Genomic DNA, 23954 nt, shown 5'->3' with positions numbered 1-23954 from the left:
TTTAAGCCTCTATTAGTAATAAGAGATTTATTTTCTTTTATTTAGATCCAACTATTTGATAAGATGTTCTATGTTGTTTTCTATTTTCATGTTTTTAATTTCTTCTATTTTTTTATGATCATTAATTAGATTGGAATATTTATTGATCATTTTGTTAATTGCAAAAGTAATATTTTATAGTATAAAAGTATTAAAAACTTCCACTTATGTAGATACTCTATTGTATTAAAAAATAGCTTTTTTTGCTTCCAAACCTTGAACATTAAGTTATTAGATATTAATTAGCTTCATATTTTTGTTAGTGAATTAATATCTTAAAATAGTATTTTTAATTTGAAGTTAAAAAAGATATATTTTTTTATATGGTACTTTTAATAATAGCACCTCTAATTTTATAATATAATAGTCTTTTATTTCATATGCTTATGATATATAAGGTATATTTTAACAACAATGTGTTTTGACTTGACAATACATCTATATATTTATTTTTATTTATTTATTGATTATATACAATATATCAATCTAATTTAAATAATTTAATGATCCAGCTCTATCATTGTATAAAATTCATTTATAATTGCACAATAATGCTATTAGATTGTTTAATATTTGTTGCAATGTTTATATTTGTTAATTTAATCTTAACTTTACTAACTTGTTATTAGTTTGTTCTATTGTATTGATTTGCACACTTAAATCAACTCATGGTGTTTTTACCACATTCTTTATAACATTATTATTATCATATTTGTTGTTGAATATTATATTTTTTGTCATGTTGGTTTATTATATAAATACATGGATAGTGGTTTGCAATCTTTAATATGATAGTTAGTAGTAATATAAAACAATTCTTTGTAGGAAAATTGGTGTAGTCAATCAAGACTAAGTCACCATATTTGTAATCAAGACGTCAAACTCTTATTCTTCACTAAAAGAATTTGCAGTGCAAATTTGTTTGTTAGAAGTTATAATTTATTGTTTGAACTTGTATTTAAAATATTTCTAAAACCAATTGCTACATGTTAAATTATTTTAGAGAACTTCTTTAGAAATATGTTTCAAGTTAAAAAAAAATTATAACTCATATTACATTTGATGAGTGAACATTCTATACTCTATTAGATTCAAATATGGCATCCCATTGTTGGGACATGGAAAAACCAAACAATAATTGATAAAGAGAAATTATACTAGATTTTTTCTTATATTTATTTTGTAAATAACTTAAAGTAAAAGAATACTTTGACTCTGCACTTTACTAGCTTAATTAGGCCTTTAATAAATAAATAAATAAAGGGACTACTTAAGCCAAAAAAAAAAAAAAAAAAAAAAAAAAAAAAACTATATTCTAATCCTAAGAACAATTATTGCTTTATTTTCAATGTCTCATTCTAAATTCAATCCTTCATTTTCATCTATTCATATCAATTTAAAATTGCAGAAAATTCTCTTTTGCACGTTAAAATGCATTATCAGTACTATTATCACATGTGGACATGTCAAAAACGTCGCAACATCGGGGCACCCATGGCCGCACCCACGGCCAAAGGGGGAGGAACGGTTCCAAGGGATGAGCACCACTACTGCGAAGCGTTGGGGCGGGGGGGGGGGGGGGGGGGGGAACGAAGCCTCGCTCCCTGCAACAAACCACGAAATCGCTGCCACGATTCCTCGTCGATGCGACCCTGGGGTTGAAACAGATCCACCACGACCTTCACACCAGCTTGATCCCTGTTGGGTAGGCGTTTTTTCACTCTGCGCTGCCTCAATTAGTCGTGCTCAACGCTTCAGTGTGAAGCGCCGATGATGCGAATGTAAACGTCTTGCTTCTGCAAAATTGTGATGACGAAATCGCGTTGCAGGGTATTCTTCGGCATGGCTGGGGCGTGACACCTTCCGCAAGTCTGTTTGCTAAATGAGTTCGGAAGTGGAGGTTCCTGAAGTGGATTCGAGATACGGGGATCATCAGCTCGACAGAAGCCTTAAACCCAGCAGACCCCCCGCCCCCCACGTTTCATTTGCCAGTTCTCTTGTGGGGTGTCGGAGGAGGACTCATCATCTTCTGAGAATAACGATTTTCTTTGAAGAACTGCTTGCGCAGCGATCGTCTGTTGACAGTAATGAGGGCGGCCACGCTCGTGGTGATTGTAGGAGCCTACCTATTCGTGCTATTTTGCTTGGTATCTTGTTGCACAGGGTTGGTTTATTTGGCGGAGCTCGTGGAAGAGTACACTCGTCTTACAAGGAGGATTATTAATTACGTCATCAAGTTTGTGATCGCGCTCCATGTGATCTTGTTGGTCGTTGATGGGCTTCCTGTGGTTTCTATCGGCGTTGGAATTGTCTCCCATGTGTTCTACTACCGGATGCTGAAAACGTTCCCTTACATTTCCCTTACGTCATGCGATTTTCTTGGAAGCGCGGGCCTGCTGATTTTAAGCCATGTGGTTTGGATCCGCTTCTTTCAAACTGATCCGAGATGCGCTTATGTCAGTACGCTGTGGATGCTTGGGTTCATAGTTGTTATGGTATGGGTAGTGCCATTCGCATTTCTTGTCTCTCTGGCGTCGAATGAGAGCGTGTTGCCTGGTGGAAGTAGCTTGGGAGGGTTTGGAAGCAGCGATCCTGTGTCTCATGGAAATGGTGCGCCGAGACGAAAGGGCAGGCAGCAAAGCACTGTCATAGGGTTGCTGAATTACTTGAAGAGTAAGCGTGACGAAGTGCTACCCATGGTGTCTCAGGTTGTCCCTTCGTCCCGCAGAAACGTATGAATTGCATTCTGCGGGGTTTATCTCATCGCCCCATCGATTGTAATGGATGCAGCAGCAGCTGATTCGGAGGTGGGCACTTCGCACACAGAGCCTCCATTTAGTAATTTAAATCAGTTAATGATATTGGATTTATTTTTTTATTTTTTTTTAAATTCGTCAATCTGCGCGTCGAATTTTGGAATCCGTTGCATGCTAATTATCAACATCAAACCTATGAAGCTCATTTGACAAAAGGCTGTGGAAGATGAATTTAATTGTTCAATAGCTAATCAGCACTCAACAAACTAAACATAAGTTCTGGAATTAGTCACTATGTGACATAAATTAAGTCGATGTGTGAAATAATAGTCATAGTCTTGGCATGCACACCTCCCATTTGTCGGTGAGGAGTTCTACAAGTGCATCCATTTAGAGAGCTACAAGTTCTACCATTTAGAAAGCTGCTCAAACTCATGACGCTCATCACACTATTTCATTTTGTTTTATTTTTAAGTAAAAAAGTCAGCAGTTATTGCTCCTACCGATTGGTAACCTAGATTTTTTTAGTGTGCTGCAGAAAACATTGATAAACAACATGGAGCACAAACTGTAGGTGGCGATTCCTGGTGCAACATCTCAGTGCTTGGAACTTGAGGTCGCCGCTCATGTAATTTGTCTTGATCTCCCCGACAGAGTTGTGGTGTCTGTTCATCGTGTGGATCGTACTGCATGAACATGGCGTTCAATCACCGCATTGGCTTTAGAACCTAATCTCAATTTCTGCCTTCCTGCTCTTGCGGTTTTGCAGTTTAATGTGGAATTCATATCTTCTGCTACTCCAGCTACAATTGCAATCACATTTGTACGTTCTCATACATACCATGGATTACATGGAGCAGCATAGAATATCCTACGAAGGGTGTATCTTGTTTGTGGCGGCCGTCGAGTTTCTTCTACCTGCATGATCCCTTTAATGAAATACATCTCTTCCTTTTGAGCTTAGGAGCAACTCAACAAGGATGGAAATTGCGGGGTGACCGGGTACAGTTTTTCTTTCAGAATCCAAACTTGAGGAAATCATGGAAGCTGTAATGCAGTACTCTAAAATAGAGCTTCTGCACAATTGCTCATTCGATGTGGTTTTTTAACGGCACTGTCTTTCTGTTTTGACTTGTAGAGCAGTGTCAATAGATTACACGAGTTAGGGAACGGCTTACTATGACATGTACGTGCTCTGATGTATCACAGTACTACTTGGCTGATTTTCTCCAATAAGCAGAAAATTATGATTTAAGTCAGTTGTATTTGATCAATGAATGCCTGTTCCCCTTGCGCAATGTGTTAGGTGGATGTCATCAGGTTTTCTTTTCTATAACAACAAGTTCTGGCTAGTCTCTGTCATTTCATTTGTGAAGGATTGGTTATTATTTTATAACACATTTTGATTTGTAAGGGCTAACCAACTCTATTTTCTGTGTAAAAGACGACCTACCAATTTACTGTTAGGCTGGGACATAGTCATTATTTCTCATTGAATTGATTGGATCTGGTTCTACACGCGTGAAGTGTGTCAGGTTTAATGTGGTCTTTAGAACAAATGTATTGCATAATCAATGAATAGTTAATAATACACTATTTTACATTGGTTCTACCACCATTTGCTTTTCATAGAGGGTTCGTCCTGCAACACTAAAACTTCTGACATATAAATAATTGTTTTGCCAATTTTGAAGTCTATGTTCAAAAAACTAAATACGTGTATTAAGATAGTGTAGTGTTTCTCAAACGACGTTTTTTCATAACAACTTAAAATTTGCAGAAGAAATGTATGTACTTTTGTTGTTTCCCTTATACATAAAGTACTTCTGGTGTAGAAATTGGCTCTCTCTCTCTCTCTCTCTCTCTCTCTCTATGAATATATTCTTGTAATATTTTGCCATCTCAAGATTTTTGTAAAAACATCATTTTCACAATTGCAAACTAGTATGATTTCTATCAATGTTTTATTTTTAAACATATTCTGTTTATAATTGAGTATTTAATTAATTTCATTGTGTTTTTTTAATTGGTTATTTTGAGCAGTAATTCGTACAAATTCTAAGAACGTACATTATAAAATCTTTTTTTGTTATTATCTCTGACATCTTCGTAATGTTAAACAATTGATAAATGCAAGCTGAATAATATTTTAAATATCATGTGACCTTGATATTTTCGACCTTGCAATTTAAGGTTTTTAAGTTTTTGTTAGTCTTGTTTACATTGTATGGTATTTTTGGAAATCTGAAGTTTTATTAAAATTAAGTTTTGTGTTTGTTTGTTTGTTTGTTTTTACTTTTTTTGTACTTTTTTTTCATTTTTTTGTTCTTATAATTTTAACCTTTTTTTTACAATAACTTTTGTTAAGTTTGGTCACATGATGAACTCAAGCACTAACAACATACATCTTAATTTTACTAAAGTGTCTTTTCTTACAAATTATGATGAACTCTGTCAAATTTATATATTGTATATTATTTGGCGGTTAACCCTCACTCCAAAATAATAAATTTCATAATTCATGTTCAAATATAACATTCATGATTGAATCTCAAGTTTTTTTTTCCAATAAATCACTCCTTCACATGTATCCAAATTGTTTGTTAAACTCTTGAAAGCACATAAAATTTCATAAATTATCGACAATTCAATCTAGCTGTACATCGATACCTTGTATTATTCTCTATGAAAAAAGTCAACACAAATATTGGACGATGTCGGTGCCATTCTCTCCGACAACGTTACCGTTGACCACGACTACAAGGGAACAGATGGATCACGCCAACTAAGCACCCGCCGAAAGAAACCCACCAACGAACGATAAGACGGACGAACGATTACCGAGCCAATCTGGGACCGAAACCGGCTGCGCACCGACGATGCACATCCCGCAGCAGCAGCAGGAGGGGCGAGAGAAAGTGGAGTGCCAGGGAGTGCGAGGGAGTGCGAGGGAGGAGACGGACAGATATCACAACTAGTCGTCGTCGGGGCGCGGAGCACACAATCTCGGCGGTGAATGTCTGTTGGGGCCACTGTTCCAACAACGTCATCGATCACACGAAAGAGTGATGAAGCATCGGCACACACAGCGGCGATAAAACTCACACCCCGCCGGGAAGGAGGCGTAATGAGCGGAGACTGGGAAAAACCGTGTACGACTTCCTGAGAGCGAGAGGGAGAGCGAGAGGCCGAGGAGTGTTTTTTTTTTTTTTTTTTTTTTTTTTTTCCTTCATAAAAACCCTTTGTGCAGCCTGACATACCCATTTGCATCTTCTTAACCCTGCAGTACCGATCTCGCCCAGTGCCGCCATCTCTCCGTCATTCCAATGCGCTGAGCATCTGCCGTCATTGTTTGTCTGCTAAGGGTTTGGAATGTGTTAATTTAAGGTTGGGCGTGTTTTTTGCGCAAGTTTGGCGATGGAATTCGGCTTGGTCAAGGGATGGTGGTGATGTGGGTGGTTGCCCGTGAGGGGTGGCGACCTTGGTAAATTGTGCGTTGTAGGTGGTGTGTGGAGGGTTTGGTGCGAGAGGGTGGGTGATGGTGAGAGTGGTGGTCTGTGACGAGGCTATGTGAACGGGCTATGGGATTAGTCTCGGTTGGTGTAGGAGCGTGCGTGGGACACGCGGGGTGGAGTTCGAGAGAGGGGCTATGGGCACGGGAATTGGTAGCAATGATGTTGCTTCGCAATCGTCGTCTTCTTCTTCATCAGGTCAGCATCTCGTGCAGCTGTCGAACTTTGCGCCCGTTGTTCCAACCCCTGCAAGAGGCGGACGGAACAGACGAGAGAATGCTGGGTTGAGAAGCTCCCTTTCTGTGCCAAGTTTCGCCACATATTGGAAGGTCCCCGTGGAAGACTCTGGAGGTGGAGCTTATGGGTACCAAGCTCCGGCTCCCTCTGTGGGTTCTGGCAAGGATGGATCCGCTGGACCTAAGGTAATGAAACCGAGTCGGAGCGGACCTTTGGGGAGCGATGCAGCGCCTTATCCAGGGAGCCAGCCCTCCAGCCGGCGTTGGTGGTGCCGTGGTTTGTCAATTTCTGTGTTGATTGTCCTAGGGATCACATTGGTGTATTTGGGGTTTCTCCTCGGGAGAGCTTACTTGCGCAGAGCGACGCTGCAATTCGCAATTGTGCTTGATGGTGGTAGCACGGGTACTCGAGTTCATGTCCATGGATGGGCTCGCTCCCCGAAGGATTCATTGCCAGTCATGGTGGATCCAACGACGAATACGCACTTGCCTGGCGCCCCGATGCAAGTTGTGAATGGGAAGCAGCGCCTGTACAAACGAGTGGAGACAGAGCCTGGGCTAGACAAACTGTATCTCAATAGTACGGGGATTGAGAATGCTCTTGGGCCGCTATTGGATTGGGCGGGCAGGCACATCCCCCGACACGCTTATCGTAACACGCAGGTTTTTCTTTTAGCCACTGCTGGACTGCGCAGGTTGCCAGTAGACCAGTCTGACTGGATTCTCGACCAAGCTTGGACTGTTCTTGAAAACTCGCCTTTCAAATGCAAGCGGTCTTCTGTGAAGGTAATTAAGGGCATCGAGGAAGCATATTACGGCTGGATAGCGCTGAATTACAAGTTTGGAAGGCTGGGTAATGTTCCCAAAAAATTGTCCAATTACGGGACCTTGGATCTAGGGGGGTCGTCATTAGAAGTCACCTTTGAACCGAGAGATGTTCCTCATGGTGAATACGGGATGAATCTAAGCGTGGGCTCTACAGAGCACCATCTCTACGCAGCCTCATATGCTGGGCTTGGTTTAAACGATGCCTTCGAGAAATCGGTGGCGTTGTTGCTAAGGGCACAAAATGCCACGAAGAGAGACAGAAAGAGACGTAGCAGTAACCTCTTGGAGGTTGAACATCCTTGTTTGCAAACAGGATACAGGGCACCGTATAAATGCTCTACTCACTGCGTTCTTCCTCCTCTGCCCGCGCGTAGATCTGGACGCAACGCTCCTAGTTCTGATGTGGGAACTGCCGCTCAGGTTGAATTGCTAGGAGCTCCCAATTGGGATACCTGCCAAGCCTTGGCTGAGGATATCATCAATTCTTCATCTGTTCAGGGTTGCTCTTTCCCTCCTTGCGCACTTGGTAAGCATCAGCCGTATCCCCAAGGGACGTTCTACGGACTGGCGGGTTTTTATGTTGTGTACAAGTTTTTCGGGTTATCCCAAGACGCACCACTTGATGACTTACTGGCGAAAGGCCAAGACTTTTGTAAGTTACCTTGGAAGGTAGCCGAACGTAGCGTAGATCCGCAACCTAGTATTGAGCAGTATTGTTTTCGGTCACCTTATGTGACCACTTTGCTTCGAGAGGGCTTGCATCTTCAGGACAATCAGATTCAAATAGGTTCAGGAGATTTTTCCTGGACTTTAGGTGCTGCGCTATGGGAAGCTGGTGCACTGGATCCTGTTGACGACAACGAAGGCTCTGGGAGCATTGCTTGGCATGATCCGAATTTGGCCATAACGCTGGCGATCTTGCTACTTTTAATATCCATTCTGGTGGTAGTTACTTGGTACCAATGGAAAATGCGAATTAGGCGTCGTGGAGGATATCTCCCTGTGTCTACTTCGAGTTCGGGTTCGGGCATGCCTGCGAGCTGGTTACCCCCTCACTTGCGCACTCGTGGTGAGTCTCCATGTCTGCTCTAAGTGCCTTTCATGAGCCTGCGTTAATCATTGGACTGTTTGCGCACTGGTTTTTTCGGATCGAAATACTCAATTGTGATTGTGTTCACTACACTGAGGCTTTTCCAATACTGCATATTTTCAAGTCACCTACCATTTCGAGATACTCATGATTGGAAACGTGAATGCACCGATGGAGATGAGCGCGTGTGCATAAAGCATAGTTGTAGCCAAGCACTCAAGGTTCTTCATTTTCTGAGGAGGATACTATGACCGCCGAACGAAGTAGCTGCTCGAAGATGTAGCCATGTCAGTTCACATCGAATGAATGTTTTAAGCTGTTACAAGGTGTCGTTGACATCTTGAATTCACTAATCTCCGGCCTCCATCGGTCATTGATATACCCACCAGAGATTTTGAAGGGCACTTTGACAATCAAGGAAGCATGTTTTTGCAGGTGACTCGAAGACACCACTGAGCCCACAGCCAGGATATAACTCGGTATTTACGGACGAGCCTTCTACAGGATCAATTGAGAGTTTACAAATGTTGGTTTCTTCTGGTGTAGCCAGTGCCAAGATTACCCCTGATCGAAGTAGGCTGCAAAGTCGACGGACTACTTCACGAGATGAACTCAATATATTATTATGACGCAGTTCCTCATCATTTTAGTGGTTTGATTCATTTGTGGGCCTAATTTGGCTTTATCGTTACAATCTTAAGTTTGTTTCTACAGAGCCATTAGCCCTTGTATTTTTACTACTTCTGGAAATTCCATTCTTTTCGTCTCCTGCGTGGGTTTACTTGTTTGGTTCTGATTTTCTCGTACTTGCTACGTGGACCTATTTTCTGTTCCAAAGTGATCTCCTTTTGCGGCTTTGTTTGTTTTGTTTTAAATTGTTGATTTTTGGAGTTATATGCCACGTGTGTCTCAGATCTTATGTTGTGGCCACCGCATCTGTATCATACCACAATCATTGGAGCCTAAAAAGCGTTTAGACATCGGATACCTGATTCTCTGGCTGGTTCAGTACAAATTCAACTGACCTATTGGGAGTGATAATTTTCGCGCCGATGATAGAATCTCAATCATCCAAAACAGACTCAGGATTAAGCTACCTTTGAATTGTTGAAGATCTGACCTCATTCTAATAACTATATCATTATTTAACCACCAGCAAATGAACAGTCATGGAAAAGGACTAAAACCCAAAAACTATGGATATTTAGTACTATTGAGTAATGTGCCGGCTACTGATGTCGTGCTTGGTGCTCTTCTGGTGATTGTCTACATGCAAAGTTTTTGAGCACACACTGCTCGTAACGGTGACTGTCTTATATTTAGGTAGAAAAAAGAGGCAACTAATCGAATGCAAAAGGAGAAAACAATAATTTATTGTTGTCCGAGTGTCGAATTGCAAAGTCAATTACAATCCAGTATAGCAGCGCATCTGCATCTGCTGAAAGTAACATGCTAGGTGTAAAATGTAAGAACGACATAGAGAAGTATTTCAATGCTACATTTTAATGTTGGTTAATCAACCAGATTAGGCATCTTCCAGATGACAACACTGGTTGAGTGCACGCAACACGGTACTTGGAATTCCATTCTAAATTGAAAAATCACTCTCACTCCTAAAATTAGTAATTAGCCGTGGTCAGAGGGTCATGTCAGGGAAGGACCTGAAAATCTCGAAGGACCAGCAAGTCTTGTATCAATATAACAACCTCAACCATTTTGATGACCACAGCACAACCGACAAGATCTAACCGAAACAGTTCCAGCTCCAATCCCCCCCACCGAGCCCATCAAACATTATCACTTGTGCAGGATAAACATTCTGATTTACGCCGCAGACAAGATAACAGTTACTGTGGCCAAAATCCAAAAGAACCCCAGAACTTGGAAACCCCAGATAAAAAGGAAAAAGGACCGAGGTGGAGTTTGAGGGTCAGAAAAGGAAGGGGCTGTAGGCTTGTGGTAACCACACCCACTTAGGGCTACGTGGCGAACACAATGGGATTGGGTACAGCCAACGCTAAAGCGAAGAGCTGCAAGAGCAGCGCGAGGTTTGGCCTGGTCGGGTTTGGGCTCGCATGAGGTTCATATTAGGGTTGGTGGCTTCAGAAACCCTTCCTCTCTAGAGCCTTTACCTGTGGCTGCTTGGGCTGCTGGGAGGGTCTTGCTCCAATTTAGGGTGTGGGTTTGTTTTCCCAAGAGTTGGGTGGTGCACCAAGTGTAGCGCCGTGGTTGGAAGTGAGAGGGAACAAGGTACGACATCAAGATGTCGAACCGGTTGACTAGGATTGCCATTGTAAGCTCGGATAGATGCAAGCCGAAGAAATGCCGGCAGGAATGTAAGAAGAGTTGTCCTGTGGTGAAGACAGGTACGTTAGGGTAGGGGTTTTCCTTTTTTTTGCGGCTTTGTCAATTTGGGTGAGGCTCTGCCGATTGTAGAGGTTTGAACAACTTATGTGATTTGCCGGTTTGGATTGTGTCGTGAAGTTCGAATGGGTAGAGCTTGATTTCTTGGTGAACGTTTGCAGGGAAACTTTGCATTGAGGTTACCTCACAATCCAAAATTGCATTCATTTCCGAGGAGCTGTGCATCGGTTGTGGTATCTGTGTCAAGGTGTGTCCGATTGTCGCAGTTTCATTTATGTTTCGATAGTTAGATATTTCCTCTCTAAAGGCACATGGTTGCGCTTGTGATTCTTCATGTGTCTGAAAACTTGATTTAGTGTATTGACTTCTTCTACGAAGCGGCTGAGGTTGAACTGTGTGTAGATAGCTAGCCATTAGGATTTTTATTTTGGACAAATATGTTAGTATAGTTCTTCACCAACGGTGAGATCTGGTTACTCTTTCTTTAAATGTGGAAGAAGATCGTTCATAATTATGCTTCTGTTTTTGTCCTTTGTTATCCCCAGAAATGCCCATTTGAAGCAATCCAGATCATTAATCTGCCGAAGGATCTTGACAAAGACACTACTCATCGTTATGGTCCCAACACCTTCAAGCTGCACAGGTGCTTTGATTGTGTAATTTCCAGCATCGTTTTTCATATTTGACTACTCTTCCCTTGCCGTTGGAGCTGCGCCCATTTCGACTTACTATATTGGCCTCTGGCAGAGGAATGGGTTGTGCAATCGCTCTTCCGGTAGTTGGAAGTGCCTTTCTGCAGAACTACTTCTGTGAATGTTCACTTGACGACCAATGACGAACATACCAGTGCTGAAGAATCACTTAAGCACAAAATTTGAAGGCTACAGTGGATCTTGCGTTTCAATAACTTGGCGTTGAATTGTACATGGTACAGATTACCTGTTCCGAGGCCTGGACAAGTACTGGGGCTTGTTGGAACCAATGGAATTGGCAAGTCAACTGCCCTGAAGGTTTTGGCTGGAAAACTCAAGCCAAACCTTGGACGGTTTCTTGTAAGTGGTGCCTCACTCAAATGCCACCTTTCAATTGCAGCGATGTGTGAACCGTGCTTTGCTTGGATTGGATGATTTTGCCACTTTAACTTAGGACTTGCAGCTGTCATCTCTCTAGGTGTTGTGGAGATCTTTCAGAACCTGGATGTCAAAAAAGAGAAGCAAGCATTATCCAAAGGAACTATGTCGTAATCGCATGAGTCCAGTTGGTCCCGGCAATGGGGCTGATGTCTGATCGCAATATCTGTTCCTTCTGAGGATATGTAACGAGCTGTGACTGGTATTGTGTAGAGTCCGCCTGATTGGCAAGAAATTCTGACCTATTTCCGGGGTTCTGAACTTCAAAATTATTTCACTCGGATTTTGGAGGACAACTTGAAGGTACGATTCTTGTATAATTTTTCTCTCCTTGGCTTAGCCGCGACTAGTTCTCACAAATTGGCTACATTTTTATCAACATCATGGCAGTGTTTCTTATTGGGTGAATTGGACACAGGCAATCATCAAGCCGCAGTATGTCGACCACATCCCCAAAGCCGTAAAGGGTAATGTAGGTGAAGTTCTTGCCCAGAAGGATGAGAGAGAGATGAGATTTGAACTGGCGAAAGACCTTGACCTCAATCAAGTTCTTGACCGTGACGTTGGTGACCTTTCTGGAGGAGAGTTGCAGCGGTTTGCTATTGCTGTTGTTGCAACACAGCATGCTGAAATTTACATGTTTGACGAGCCTTCAAGTTATCTTGATGTTAAGCAAAGGCTGAAAGCTGCCCAAGTTGTGCGTTCTCTTCTCCGTCCCAACAGGTGATAAACTTATCTCGACCTTGGTAGCTTTTTAATGATTGATATGCATTAAACATTGAATTGTGTCGCTGATTTGTAGCCTTGAATCATGAGATAATGATTCGTTGTTCCCTATTGAAGGTAAAGACCTTATATAACCTGGTGGAAGTCTTACCTCTATTGTCTATTGTTTGTGCAGCTATGTCATTGTGGTGGAGCACGACTTGAGTGTGTTGGATTATCTTTCTGATTTTATATGCTGTCTTTACGGGAAGCCTGGAGCTTATGGAGTAGTGACTTTGCCCTTTTCTGTCAGAGAAGGTATCAACATCTTCCTAGCTGGGTTTGTGCCCACTGAAAACTTAAGATTTAGGGATGAGTCCCTGACCTTCAAGGTATGAAATTCCACACGCTTAGACTCCTCCGTAAGAGCGACTAACTAGAGGGCTTTATCATCAATGGGTTTTCTTATAATCTAAGCATTTAGAACTCTTGATGTGACTGGGCAGGTGTAGCGTTTGAATTGCAGATAATTACGTATTGTTGAATTTGGTGAAATGATGTCAACTTACAATTTTAATATTCCGAGGTTCACCTCATACGCTGGGATTTACACATTGTGGTTTGGTGGTGAACTGCAGGTTGCTGAGACTCCTCAGGAGAGTGCAGAAGAGATTCGCACGTATGCACGATATAAATACCCTCAGATGTCAAAGACACAGGGTGGCTTCAAACTGATGGTTAAGGAGGGAGAGTTTACTGACTCCCAAATTATCGTTATGCTTGGAGAAAATGGGACTGGCAAAACAACATTCATCCGAATGTTGGTGAGTTAGATTTCTCATTTGATTTGGACAATTGTTTTTGCACTTGGGGTTGAGTGACAGCTGTTTATATCTTGTTTTGGTCAGACCGTCTAACGGTTTTTTTGATGGTTTATTTAACTAGATCAAGATGGCTCACTTTTGTGTGGTAACTTAGTATTCAAATGCTAGCTAGTAGGTCATTAGAGTGTAGTGAAGTGCTTTACTTAAAGATTGTGAAATTCTATGTTTCATATCCTTGAAATGGGTTGCTGCTCTCTCTATCCCTTGATTGATTAGGGTGAGTTTTTCAGGCAGGTTTGCTTAAGCCTGATGAGGCTACCGACAGTGACGTTGAGGTTCCAGAGTTCAATGTGTCTTACAAGCCTCAAAAAATCAGTCCCAAGTTCACATCAACTGTACGACATCTATTGCATCAGAAGATCAGGGATTCTTACATGCATCCACAGTTCAATACCGATGTCATGAAGCCTTTACAGATTGAAGCTCTCATGGACCAAGAAGTTGTTCACCTTTCAGGGGGAGAGCTCCAACGTGTGGCACTGTGTCTCTGCCTTGGCAAGGTAATCATTTTGTTTTATAATTCACGTCTAATGTACTCGTCGATTCAATTAGTTTTCATATTCATGTTTACTTGTAGTTGAAGTGGTTTTTAGTCGTATTATTTCCTCTTCAAAAATGTTTGTATTTGTTTTAAGTGTGCAGCAGCTGAAGAGTCCAAAGAGGGCGCTGTGGGGGTTGATGCCATTTCAATCCTCGAGAAGCATATTACTGATTTTGACTTTTGTGGTTACAGCCCGCAGATATCTACTTGATTGACGAGCCAAGTGCATACCTAGATTCTGAGCAGCGTATTGTTGCAGCTAAAGTTATTAAGAGATTCATCCTTCATGCAAAGAAGACTGCTTTTGTGGTGGAACATGATTTCATCATGGCCACATACTTGGCAGACAGAGTGATTGTGTATGAAGGTCAACCATCTATCGATTGTATAGCAAACACACCCCAGAGTTTGCTAACAGGAATGAACCTTTTCCTCTCGGTGAGTTGTGAACTCTGGGAACATTTCTTACCAGCATTAGTGTGTTTTTCTGCGTTAGAGCTCTATTGGGTAGAGCTCCCTTCATCTTTTAACTAGATATTTCTTTTTAATTTCCATGTCTGTACGTAGCATATTACTATTTTATGCCTTTTCTTCACTTTCACCTTCTTTTCTCCTTAATCTTAGTTTATTGTGTATGTTGGTATTAATCCCGTGGATGGTTTGCAATAACAGCACTTGGACATCACCTTCCGGCGTGACCCAACCAACTACAGGCCTCGCATCAACAAGCTGGATTCGACAAAGGACAGGGAGCAAAAGAATGCAGGCTCATACTACTACCTAGACGACTAAATGCTCGGCATAGAGCTCGCTTGCTTGCTTCAAAGTTTTGGGTGAGGGTACATAGTACCAGTCTAACCGTATATTGTACCATTTGTTTTCCGTCATAGGCCAGGCCACATCAATGAAACCATTGCTGGGTTCTTCTTTGAGCTACCTCTATTGTGGCGCAAACCAGGAGTGAACATCCTTGAACTGACCTTGAGCGCAACAGAAGTTGTGGTCTTTTCTTGGAGTTTTTCCTCGAATTATTGTTCAGTACCAAGGGAATGTTGTGTTTCACGAGAATTAGTTTTAGCAGCGTGACGCATAACCTGCATGATGCATGAGTTCTGATCCTAGCTTATATTCTACAACTGCTAAATGCTGGCATTTATTAGTATTATTTATATCTCATTCTCGGCGGTCTGGACATTTCACTGGAATTGCTGAGGGGAGAGCCGTCTTGGATAATAATCGATGTTTAAATCTTAGTCTTATTCACTGATGGTCTAATCAATCTTGTTTCTAAGTAGTGATGTTGTGCACCATTTTCACACCCAGCTGTAATGATCCATGAACATGTTTCGTCAAGCTTTCTGTAAGCTCCACGTGTCACAAAATTCACAGGGCAACTACAATACGTTTTGTCTTGTTCATCATTGGGATTCATAAAATTACTGGTACCGAGATCGTGCCAGTTCGACCTCATGTTTGTTGCCTTATCTCTAGGTCAACAATGGTAATCATTGAAGTGAAATGGTGCAAACATTCTTCACTTCGATGTAAAATGTTATCTAGGGAGAGTGTTCGATCAGGCAAATAAATTGAAGTACTTGTGATGGGGACATAACCGTCTTGCAGAATCTGTCGAGCCCATGAGTGCACATTCTGCGATGGCTGTAAGATTTATTTATCTCGGAAGGCAGCGAAGAACATTGAAACAAGGATGCAAACTAGAAACTAGTTCGCTTTCTGACCATTGCTCCTTTATTGCCTCCTCCGCGACTATACATGCACACGCTACTCTTGGAAACCGTTGCGACTTCAAAGGTCAAAAGATGACTGACGTGAGAAATCGTCACCATTACAAGAAAACTAAAATGATGAACTTCAATTTCTGAAGAGAAAGGGATTTGAAATTCCAAAGAAGAAAAGCACTATGATCTATGATAGTATATAAAAGAACAATCGATGTGACAGTTGAATGCTACAGACGGCAATTTAATTGTCAACACAGATGAGAATCTATTATGCCTTGTTGTGTCAGAACTTCGAATCATGAAAGGAACTCGGGATCTGTGTGTTACGGCCCATTATTCAGCACCATTGGACGAGTCCAGCTTTGTTGTGGGACTGGGATGCTCGCTTGCAAGCACTGAGCAATCGAAGTTCTCCAACGAAGAAATGTATTGCATGGGGTTCAGAAAGCAGCAGTTGTGCATTTCAACGTGGCACCACCGGCTTTGCTTCGAGGTAAGAACACTGAAGTCCGGAATATGCTTGCTTCTTCTAAAGCTTTATTTGGTTGCTTGTCTGTTTGCTTGTTTGTTGCTTTGTTCGTTAGTTTGTCAGTTTCTTTGTAAATTTTGTGGATTCGTGGCATGTTGAGGGTGGCCTTCGATTGGCGTCCTCCATGACTCAATTCCTCAACTTTTAGTTTCCAGAATTTTTTGTTGGTCTCCCCACAATCGATGTCTGATCAAACCTGCAGATTGAGCAGACATTTTCCTCGTCGTCTGATCACCAAACTTTCAAGGATACCGACAAGTCATTGTGTCCACTGGTTGATTGATTTGATGCCATGCTTGATGATTCCTCAGAATATCATTCTAGGCCTTCTATGTATGAGTGTATGAATTAGTCTGTCTGATGCTGTGCTCTTTTTTATTTCGGATTACTCATTTCGACATGAGATTTCATTTTGTTGCAATTTTTTCAATTGTATGTCCTAGGGCCATATGTTACTCTGGAGTTTCGTATTCATCTGCGACGGTTTTATCTAATTTTACTAAAAACATTTATTTGTTTCATTGGCCTACATGATTGGTTTCAGGAAAAAGGCTCAGTTAAATATTTTGAGCAATTTCGATTGTATGTCATACTGAAATTAATACTCTAATTTCTAAATAAATAAATAAATAAATAAATACATATATAAATATATATAATAGAGGTAACCCAGTTAGCAAGCTAAATGATTGAGGGTGTAGAAACAGGTATCGATCTTGAAACAACCTGCGCGAGACGAGAAGCTCCGGAGCAGTGTGAGAAGTTTGTTGTTGTTGCTCTTAGGATTGATCTTTGTCCTACAAAGAAAATGTGCAGAATAAAGGGTGGGGGACCAAGACCTCGGCTGTAGCAGCCCGAGCCTCAGCCTTGCGAATTTCTGACTACAAATAAGCATTTTTCAACTTCCATCCTCTGTCTGTGAGCATTTGCCATTGCCTCGGCCTTCGTATTCCGTGTTCTGGGCAGTCCATTTCAAGTCAGACCACACCACGTCCAGAATCTTCCTAGACCTTCTGTAATCCAGACACATTTCGCCGATGACATGCCCATACCCAGGCACCATTCCTAATTCCGTAAAAAATTCACATTCAAAAACACTGAACTTATATTTTTTACATCAAGTAAAGAAGAGAAATGTGCTTGAATTATCCTACCAAAATTGTTACACAGAGAATACTTCAATGCACGGACAATGAATGAATCATCTTTGACTACTTGAAGGGTCACATCTATCATTCAAGTAGACTAACCAACCCTTGGTCCAGATTTTGTTATGAAAACTGGATGTGTTATGAAAGCAGGGTGGACATCATTTGTTGCAAACAAAATGTGCCAGAAGCCAAGGGAAGGGTACTTTTGATGTCTTAGTTAAGAGCTGGATAAGTCACAGCTTTCAGTACATTTAATATGGAACATTCAATACTTTTCTTCCAAAAGTGGGACTTAATTTGCTACTAAAAGAAGACCTAACACATTTCTAAAAGCTAAAAATTTATCTTTAGGAAGAGGTTTTGTGAAGATGTCTGGAGCTATCTGCTTCGTGGAACAATATTCCAAATCAATTTATCCTTTCTTTATACATTGCTTAATAAAATGATGTTTTGTATCTCAATGCTTTGTACAACCATGGTGGGTTGGATTCTTGGCAATAGCAATGGTATTCTAGTTATTTTCATAAGTAAGAATCTTTTCTAGCTCAAGAATATTATAATCCCTAAGTAATTTACAAAGCCACAAAGTCTCCCTCGCTACAACAACCAAAGTTGCATACTTTGCTTTTGTTGACAAAAAAAAAATTAAATATTGCTTCTTACTTGACCAATGGATAATTGCTTCATCTAATATAAATGCATAACCTCCTATTGAATGGTGTATCTCTACACAACCTATTCTATCTGCATCATTATAGCCTACAAGTTACAAATTTGCTTTCTTTTTTCCATATTGCAATATTAAATATTTTATTTCTTGCAAGTAATTAATATTCATTTGATTCCTTGCCAATACAAAATATAAGGATGTACCATGCATTGAGCAAAGTATTAACAAATAAATGCAATGTCATATTTTTTATTATTTGCAAGATACAAGAATGAACCTAAAGCTTTTTTTATAAAGCTTTACACCTTTTATATCCAAAGATTCATCATTCTTATGCTTAATAAAATGACTTTGTACCATTGGTGTAACAATTACCTTTGCATCTTCCATCCCAAATTCCTCCAACTTTCAACAAATGTACTTAATTTGGTTCAAATTAATAGTACCATTTTTTTATCTTGTAAAAAATCAATGCAAAGAAAATCTTTAGATTCACCAAGGTCTTTCATTTTGTAGGACTCTTCCAATTTATTCGTGTATTTTATAAGGATCTCAAATTTCTTGTGACCAATAAGTATATCATCAACATAGATGATTATTACAAGAATTAGTCTTTAAATATACATTGTGTACAAACAAGGGTCTAATTTTGAGTACTTCCAATCAAGATTTAATAAAGATTTATCCAAACTCTTATTCCATCCATGTCCAAATTACTTCAAACCATATAAAGTCTTTGGTAATTATAACACCTTGCCTTTGTGTTTTGATGGAACTTCCAAACCTTCTAGAATCTTCATATAAATATCTTCTTTTTTAAGTTTATGATTTAAATAAATTAAAATAATATCAAGTTATAACATATTCTAATTAAAGATAGCAATAATTGCAACAAATATGTAAATTATTGCAAGACAAGCGATTGGTGCAAAAGTTTCTTGATAATCAAGACCTTTTACTTAAATAAAATCCTTTGCAACCGATCATGCTTTAAAATGTTCAATAGAGCCATTGCTAGCAAAAACAATCTTAAAAATCCATTTTGAATTTATAGTCTTTCTATCATTGGATAAAAATAAAAATTTCTATGTATCATGATCTTTCAAAAAATCAAGTTCTTCCTTCAAGGCATGACTCCATTCTTTGCATAAAGGTTCATTAATAATCTCTGATTCTGCATATTCATCAACATGAATCATATCCATTGTTTCAATTGATAAGTCATTATCTCCTCAAATAAATTTTTTGTTTTTTTTCCAAAGCATGTGACGTATCCTACTACTACTTGTAATATTTTTTAAGTCAATACCACCTATATAACAATGTCTTGGTGGTAGAGCTTGAATAGTTGCCTCTACTTTTGGTTGATGGAATTCCAACCACACAATGATTTATGTCTTTGATTCTAAAGTCTTATAAGTACTATGTACTTGGTCCTTAATTTGAAGAAATGCAAGGCTACTATAGTTAGAAGATTCATCAAGTCTTTAGTTCATTCATGTTATTTTATTATTTTTATTGGCAACTTTTTTAAGAAACCATGGATCTATTTCATGATTGTAAAGTATTATTTTTTTGAAATATTTAAGAAATTTCATATATTAGTTAAATAATAAACCTCCAATTGTATTTTCTCAGTTTGATCTAACCAAAGAGACAAGCTTATATTGCAAGAGTTCATCAAGTATCTGTAAAATCAATGTATCATGTGTCAAATGTTTGTTGCTTGCAAAACTCAATAGAATAGGATATCAAAAAGAAAAAATAGAACTATTTTAAACACAATACAAATCATATTAATAAGCAAGATTATATCTTTATTCCTTTGTACTAAAGGTGTCTACATTGTTATTTAATTTATAAATTACAACCTTATCTAAATAAACTTAGATATGCCTTTTGACTACCTTTTTTATACAACAAAGTTAGATGTATGCTTAATAAAAATATTTGGATGTTTTTGCTTTATAGAAAAAAATAATATATAAAGACACAAATTTGGGTTTAAATAAAAATTTAGAATCTATCTAAAACTTGATGATGAATCAAAGGATTATAAAATATATCTTCTTACTCTTTATAAAATTTAAGTCACTTTTGATGAAATTTATTTTTTCAAATTAGACTCTATAATAATAATTCTTAGTGCCAAATCCCTCCAAATACTCTATTCTAAAGGGGCCATACATAGTGTTACTAGTAATGATAAGGATGTTGGAATTGAAGGCCCATTATCATCTATTGTCACTATGCTAGCCTATGACAACTATAAAGATCAAGAATCCTCTATATCCACCTTAGATTCTACTTCATTAAACCTTCCAATATCAAACTTGAGCCTCCTATTTGCATCTAAAGACTCTCCTATATTATCTCCAATATTGAGCCTTATACTCTATTATACAAAATTCGAAAATATTGATACTTGGCTTATTTACAATACTAATGATACTTCTTCTATTGAACCGGAAACTACTATCAAATATTTTGATGATGGAAGAGAAGGTGAATGGATACTAAAGTGTTCACTCAACAACATCATTACCTCTCTTTGAATGATTTGTGCTAATAAATGAATTATTAAACTATTGAAATAAATATAAGTCTATTTTTTTTAACTTTATTGATTTATCAAATATTAAGTCTTATTTTTATCTTGAGCTATCAAAGATGAGAATTGAAAAACTTCAATAGAAAATGAAATGAAATCTATCGACAATAAAAAAAAATACCTGAATTTTTATTAGACTTCCATCTAATAAGCAATCCATTTCTACAAAATAGATATTCAAAACTAAGCTTAAACCTAATAGTACCTTGCAAAAAAAGTGCAAGATTAGTTACTTTTTATTTTGAAAAATAAGCTAAAATAAATTATAAAAAAACTTTTTCACCAGTTGTAAAATAAAAAATAGTCAAAATAATGATAGAATTAGTAGTACAAAAGGATTGAAAACTTTACTATACAAATTTCAAGATTGTGTTTTTCTACAATTACTTGAAAAAAGAGGTATATATTAGATAATCATAAGATTTTTTTAAAACTAGACACCTTATTTATAAAATCCATAAAATATTCAATAGATTCAAACAAGTCTTTAGAGCCTAATAAGACAAAATTGATTCTTTCTCTAAAAAATAAAGTTATTCTAAGAAAGAAAGTAATTACAATCTCTATATTATGAAATACATGTAAAAAATATTACTACTTGTCTTATATGTAAATGGCCTATTATTTATTGATAATTATTTAAACTTAGTAAATTAATTGAAATAACAATTAATATCTAAATTTAAAATAACATTTTTTTAAAAAATAATTAAGATTAATGTTGAAACTAAATAAAAGAGATATGACATTTTACTTCAAAGTAGAGTGTATCAAATTACCTAGATGTATCTTTATAATTCAATAGAATTATATGCTTTAAGTCTTGAAATTCTTTGGCATGACAAATTGCACTCGTGCCCCAACACCAATGTAGGAATAATTGAAACTTACACTTAACATAAATGCCAAACCTTGTAATGCTACATACTACAAATCCATGGTAAAAAAATCAAATTATCCTATTCATATTTGATTTGACAACTCTAGAGCTATTGCTATCTATTCAAGATTTTTCATTTCTCTTCAATAATTCTATTTAACAACAACAAAAAAGACAGTTTGATACATCAAGCATACTTTGGATTATGATATCTTGTATCTATCATATCAATATAATCAAATTTGTTGATATAAATTGAAGTGGAGATATGACTAATGAATACTCGACAATGGATTTTACCTTCACCTTTGGCTCTAGCTCCATCACTTGGCTCTCAAAGAAACAACTAGCAATAGCCATGAGTTCTTCTAAAGCTAAATATATAGAATTATCTATCACCTCTAAAAAAAAGCTACCTAATTGGTTAAGTTCATCAAAGACTTTGGTCTTCAAATCACAAGACTTGTTCCTATTTATTGCAATAATGAAGGCAACATTTGCATGGAAGTGAATCTTGACATCAATCCTAGGACAAAACACATCACTATGCATTACCGTTTCATATGAAAAAAAAATACAAAGTGGTGAACTTATACTCAAGTATGTTCTTTCATTAAAACAAGTTGCTGATATCTTCACAAAAGCTTTGAAAAAAGGCCTATTTGAAGAACATGGAATAACCTAAATCTTATGTTTCTCTCTGAAGCTCTACATTTCAAACCTCAAAATTTGCATTGTCTCACCTATCACCCCTAATTCCTTAAAAAGTTACTAGGATCTTTATCTTTTGCCATTTAATTTGTATCTACTTATGACTAAAATTAAAAAGCTTCAATCAGTAATTTCAACTTGTGGATAGTCATTACTATTTTTTTTAGTCTTTTTTCTTTAGCTACACTATCATCATTTTTTTAGCTAATCTTATCCTCCAATCTTTGCATTTTGCTTGTAATAGTTGCAAAAACCTTAGAACCTCATTACTAACTTCAAATTTTTCAAGCTAAAAATTGCTAATTTTTTTTATTAATTTATGTGATATAAAAAAAAAATTGAAAAGCTTCTTTCAATTTTTTAATTGCCTCTAATAGTATCCACTCTTTTAATAAAATATCCTCATTTCTTTCTATATTGTATTTGTCAATCCTTTATCTTCACGTTCTTTTTTTATTCTAAAATTATTTGTGTAAGAAGTATTATTTATAGAAGCTTGTGAACTTGGAAATTTTTTTCTCACCACCTCTTTATATTTTAGCACAAATACAACATTGATACTACAACATCCTATTGACATCAAGTGACATTCATCAATATCTTGCAAATATTCACAACAATAAGAAATCAAACACGATCCTAGCAAAATAATATTACAAGAATCTATGTCAGCAATCTCTTCTTTACAATCCTAATATAATCAATTTGGGCATACAAAATCACTTACTCTATCAACTTTTTGCTCTTCGAAAGAAAAGAAGACACTTGTCAACCAACACCACAATATCTAACAAAATAATTTTTTATATGAAAACTTATAGATTTTTAGAAAAAAAATATTTAATAAGAAAGTGATTACAATAATATAAATTTTATCCAAATCTATATATATAAAATTCATCTACAACCACTTTTTTTAAAACCCAAAGTATGAAAAAAACTTCACCTTTTATATGTCATAGTCTAATATACAATTAGCTTGTTTTTCCTTCTTGTCAATATCATCCTTCTTTGTAGACATGATAGTATTCCCACAAAATTGCTGCCACCCATCTTCAAGCCCTCTCCAAAAAAATGACAAATTAAGAGAGGTGTTCTTGATTGTCTTTTTACTGATCTACATCTTCATTGCCTTTTTTTGAAATTAACCAAAGTTGGAAAATGTGGAGGCTTTAAGTACTCACTATGATAAAAATTCTATATTACTTTTAATACTATTGTACTATTCATTATTGATGCAATATTTGTAGTAAGAAGGGGTGTTGGAAACATAATATCATTTATTATCAAACTCACATCCATCTATTAAATGAAGTCTGTAGATAGATACACATCAGACTATTCTATTGAGATTCTATACTTTTGGATCTCAACTTATGTACTTGTACTTTACGCATCCATATTGAGAACAAGTCAAGTATTTTATTGTTTCATGTTCCTTAAATTATTATTGGTGATTCTTTTTATTATTTCTACAAATTTTTGAAAAATTTGTAGATTATATTTAAAGTGTGGCCTAAGATGTTGTTTCCATTGCTTTTTAGAGCTATTTATTCTCTATCTCTTTGGTCTATA

At 37.7% G+C, this 23954-nt stretch overlaps 3 protein-coding genes across 5 annotated transcripts; all 3 read left to right on the top strand.

Annotated features, from left to right (window-relative positions):
* The first annotated feature begins 1607 nt into the window (after positions 1 to 1607).
* LOC112293892 (uncharacterized) lies at positions 1608 to 4054 on the top strand. 2 transcript variants are annotated; one of them, XM_073539489.2, is made up of 4 exons: positions 1608 to 1744; positions 1869 to 2846; positions 3334 to 3423; positions 3565 to 4054. In XM_073539489.2, exon 2 carries the CDS (start codon positions 2127 to 2129, stop codon positions 2775 to 2777), a length of 651 nt encoding a protein of 216 aa, XP_073395590.2. In that variant the 5' UTR covers positions 1608 to 1744; positions 1869 to 2126; the 3' UTR covers positions 2778 to 2846; positions 3334 to 3423; positions 3565 to 4054. The 2 variants fall into 2 exon arrangements, with proteins under 2 accessions (XP_073395590.2, XP_090112988.1); XM_090256862.1 differs by having other exon boundaries at positions 3324 to 3423.
* A 1807-nt stretch (positions 4055 to 5861) lies between these two features.
* Positions 5862 to 9230, top strand: LOC112293894 (putative apyrase 7). Of its 2 annotated transcripts, XR_016507026.1 has the most exons (3): positions 5928 to 8440; positions 8586 to 8748; positions 8897 to 9105. XR_016507026.1 is itself a non-coding variant. In XM_024543853.3 (2 exons), exons 1-2 carry the CDS (start codon positions 6445 to 6447, stop codon positions 9088 to 9090), a joined length of 2190 nt encoding a protein of 729 aa, XP_024399621.3. In that variant the 5' UTR covers positions 5862 to 6444; the 3' UTR covers positions 9091 to 9230. The 2 variants fall into 2 exon arrangements, 1 of the variants encoding a protein (XP_024399621.3); XM_024543853.3 differs by lacking the exon at positions 8586 to 8748 and having other exon boundaries at positions 5862 to 8440; positions 8897 to 9230.
* Positions 9231 to 10587: 1357 nt separating this feature from the next.
* LOC112293891 (ABC transporter E family member 2) lies at positions 10588 to 15344 on the top strand. Its single transcript, XM_024543850.3, has 11 exons — positions 10588 to 10827; positions 10987 to 11072; positions 11371 to 11468; positions 11760 to 11877; positions 12169 to 12258; positions 12374 to 12678; positions 12857 to 13052; positions 13299 to 13484; positions 13775 to 14044; positions 14278 to 14523; positions 14758 to 15344. Exons 1-11 carry the CDS (start codon positions 10725 to 10727, stop codon positions 14875 to 14877), a joined length of 1818 nt encoding a protein of 605 aa, XP_024399618.1. The 5' UTR covers positions 10588 to 10724; the 3' UTR covers positions 14878 to 15344.
* Positions 15345 to 23954: the final 8610 nt, after the last annotated feature.

Source organism: Physcomitrium patens, chromosome 16, assembly GCF_059467195.1.
Source record: "Physcomitrium patens ecotype Gransden chromosome 16, ASM5946719v1, whole genome shotgun sequence".
Taxonomy (NCBI): domain Eukaryota; kingdom Viridiplantae; phylum Streptophyta; class Bryopsida; order Funariales; family Funariaceae; genus Physcomitrium; species Physcomitrium patens.
The sequence above is the reverse complement of the archived record's forward strand: the minus strand, read 5'-3'. Positions and strand labels throughout refer to the sequence as shown.

Excerpts from the sequence above, each read along its gene's own strand:
- LOC112293894 (XM_024543853.3), top strand. The coding sequence starts at position 6,445 with ATGGGCACGGGAATTGGTAGCAATGATGTTGCTTCGCAATCGTCGTCT. Across the intron at positions 8,441-8,896 it reads CCCTCACTTGCGCACTCGTG|GTGACTCGAAGACACCACTG; the intron begins GTGAGTCTCCAT and ends ATGTTTTTGCAG.
- LOC112293892 (XM_073539489.2), top strand. The coding sequence starts at position 2,127 with ATGAGGGCGGCCACGCTCGTGGTGATTGTAGGAGCCTACCTATTCGTG.
- LOC112293891 (XM_024543850.3), top strand. The coding sequence starts at position 10,725 with ATGTCGAACCGGTTGACTAGGATTGCCATTGTAAGCTCGGATAGATGC. Across the intron at positions 12,679-12,856 it reads TCTCTTCTCCGTCCCAACAG|CTATGTCATTGTGGTGGAGC; the intron begins GTGATAAACTTA and ends TTGTTTGTGCAG. Across the intron at positions 14,045-14,277 it reads TGTGTCTCTGCCTTGGCAAG|CCCGCAGATATCTACTTGAT; the intron begins GTAATCATTTTG and ends TTGTGGTTACAG.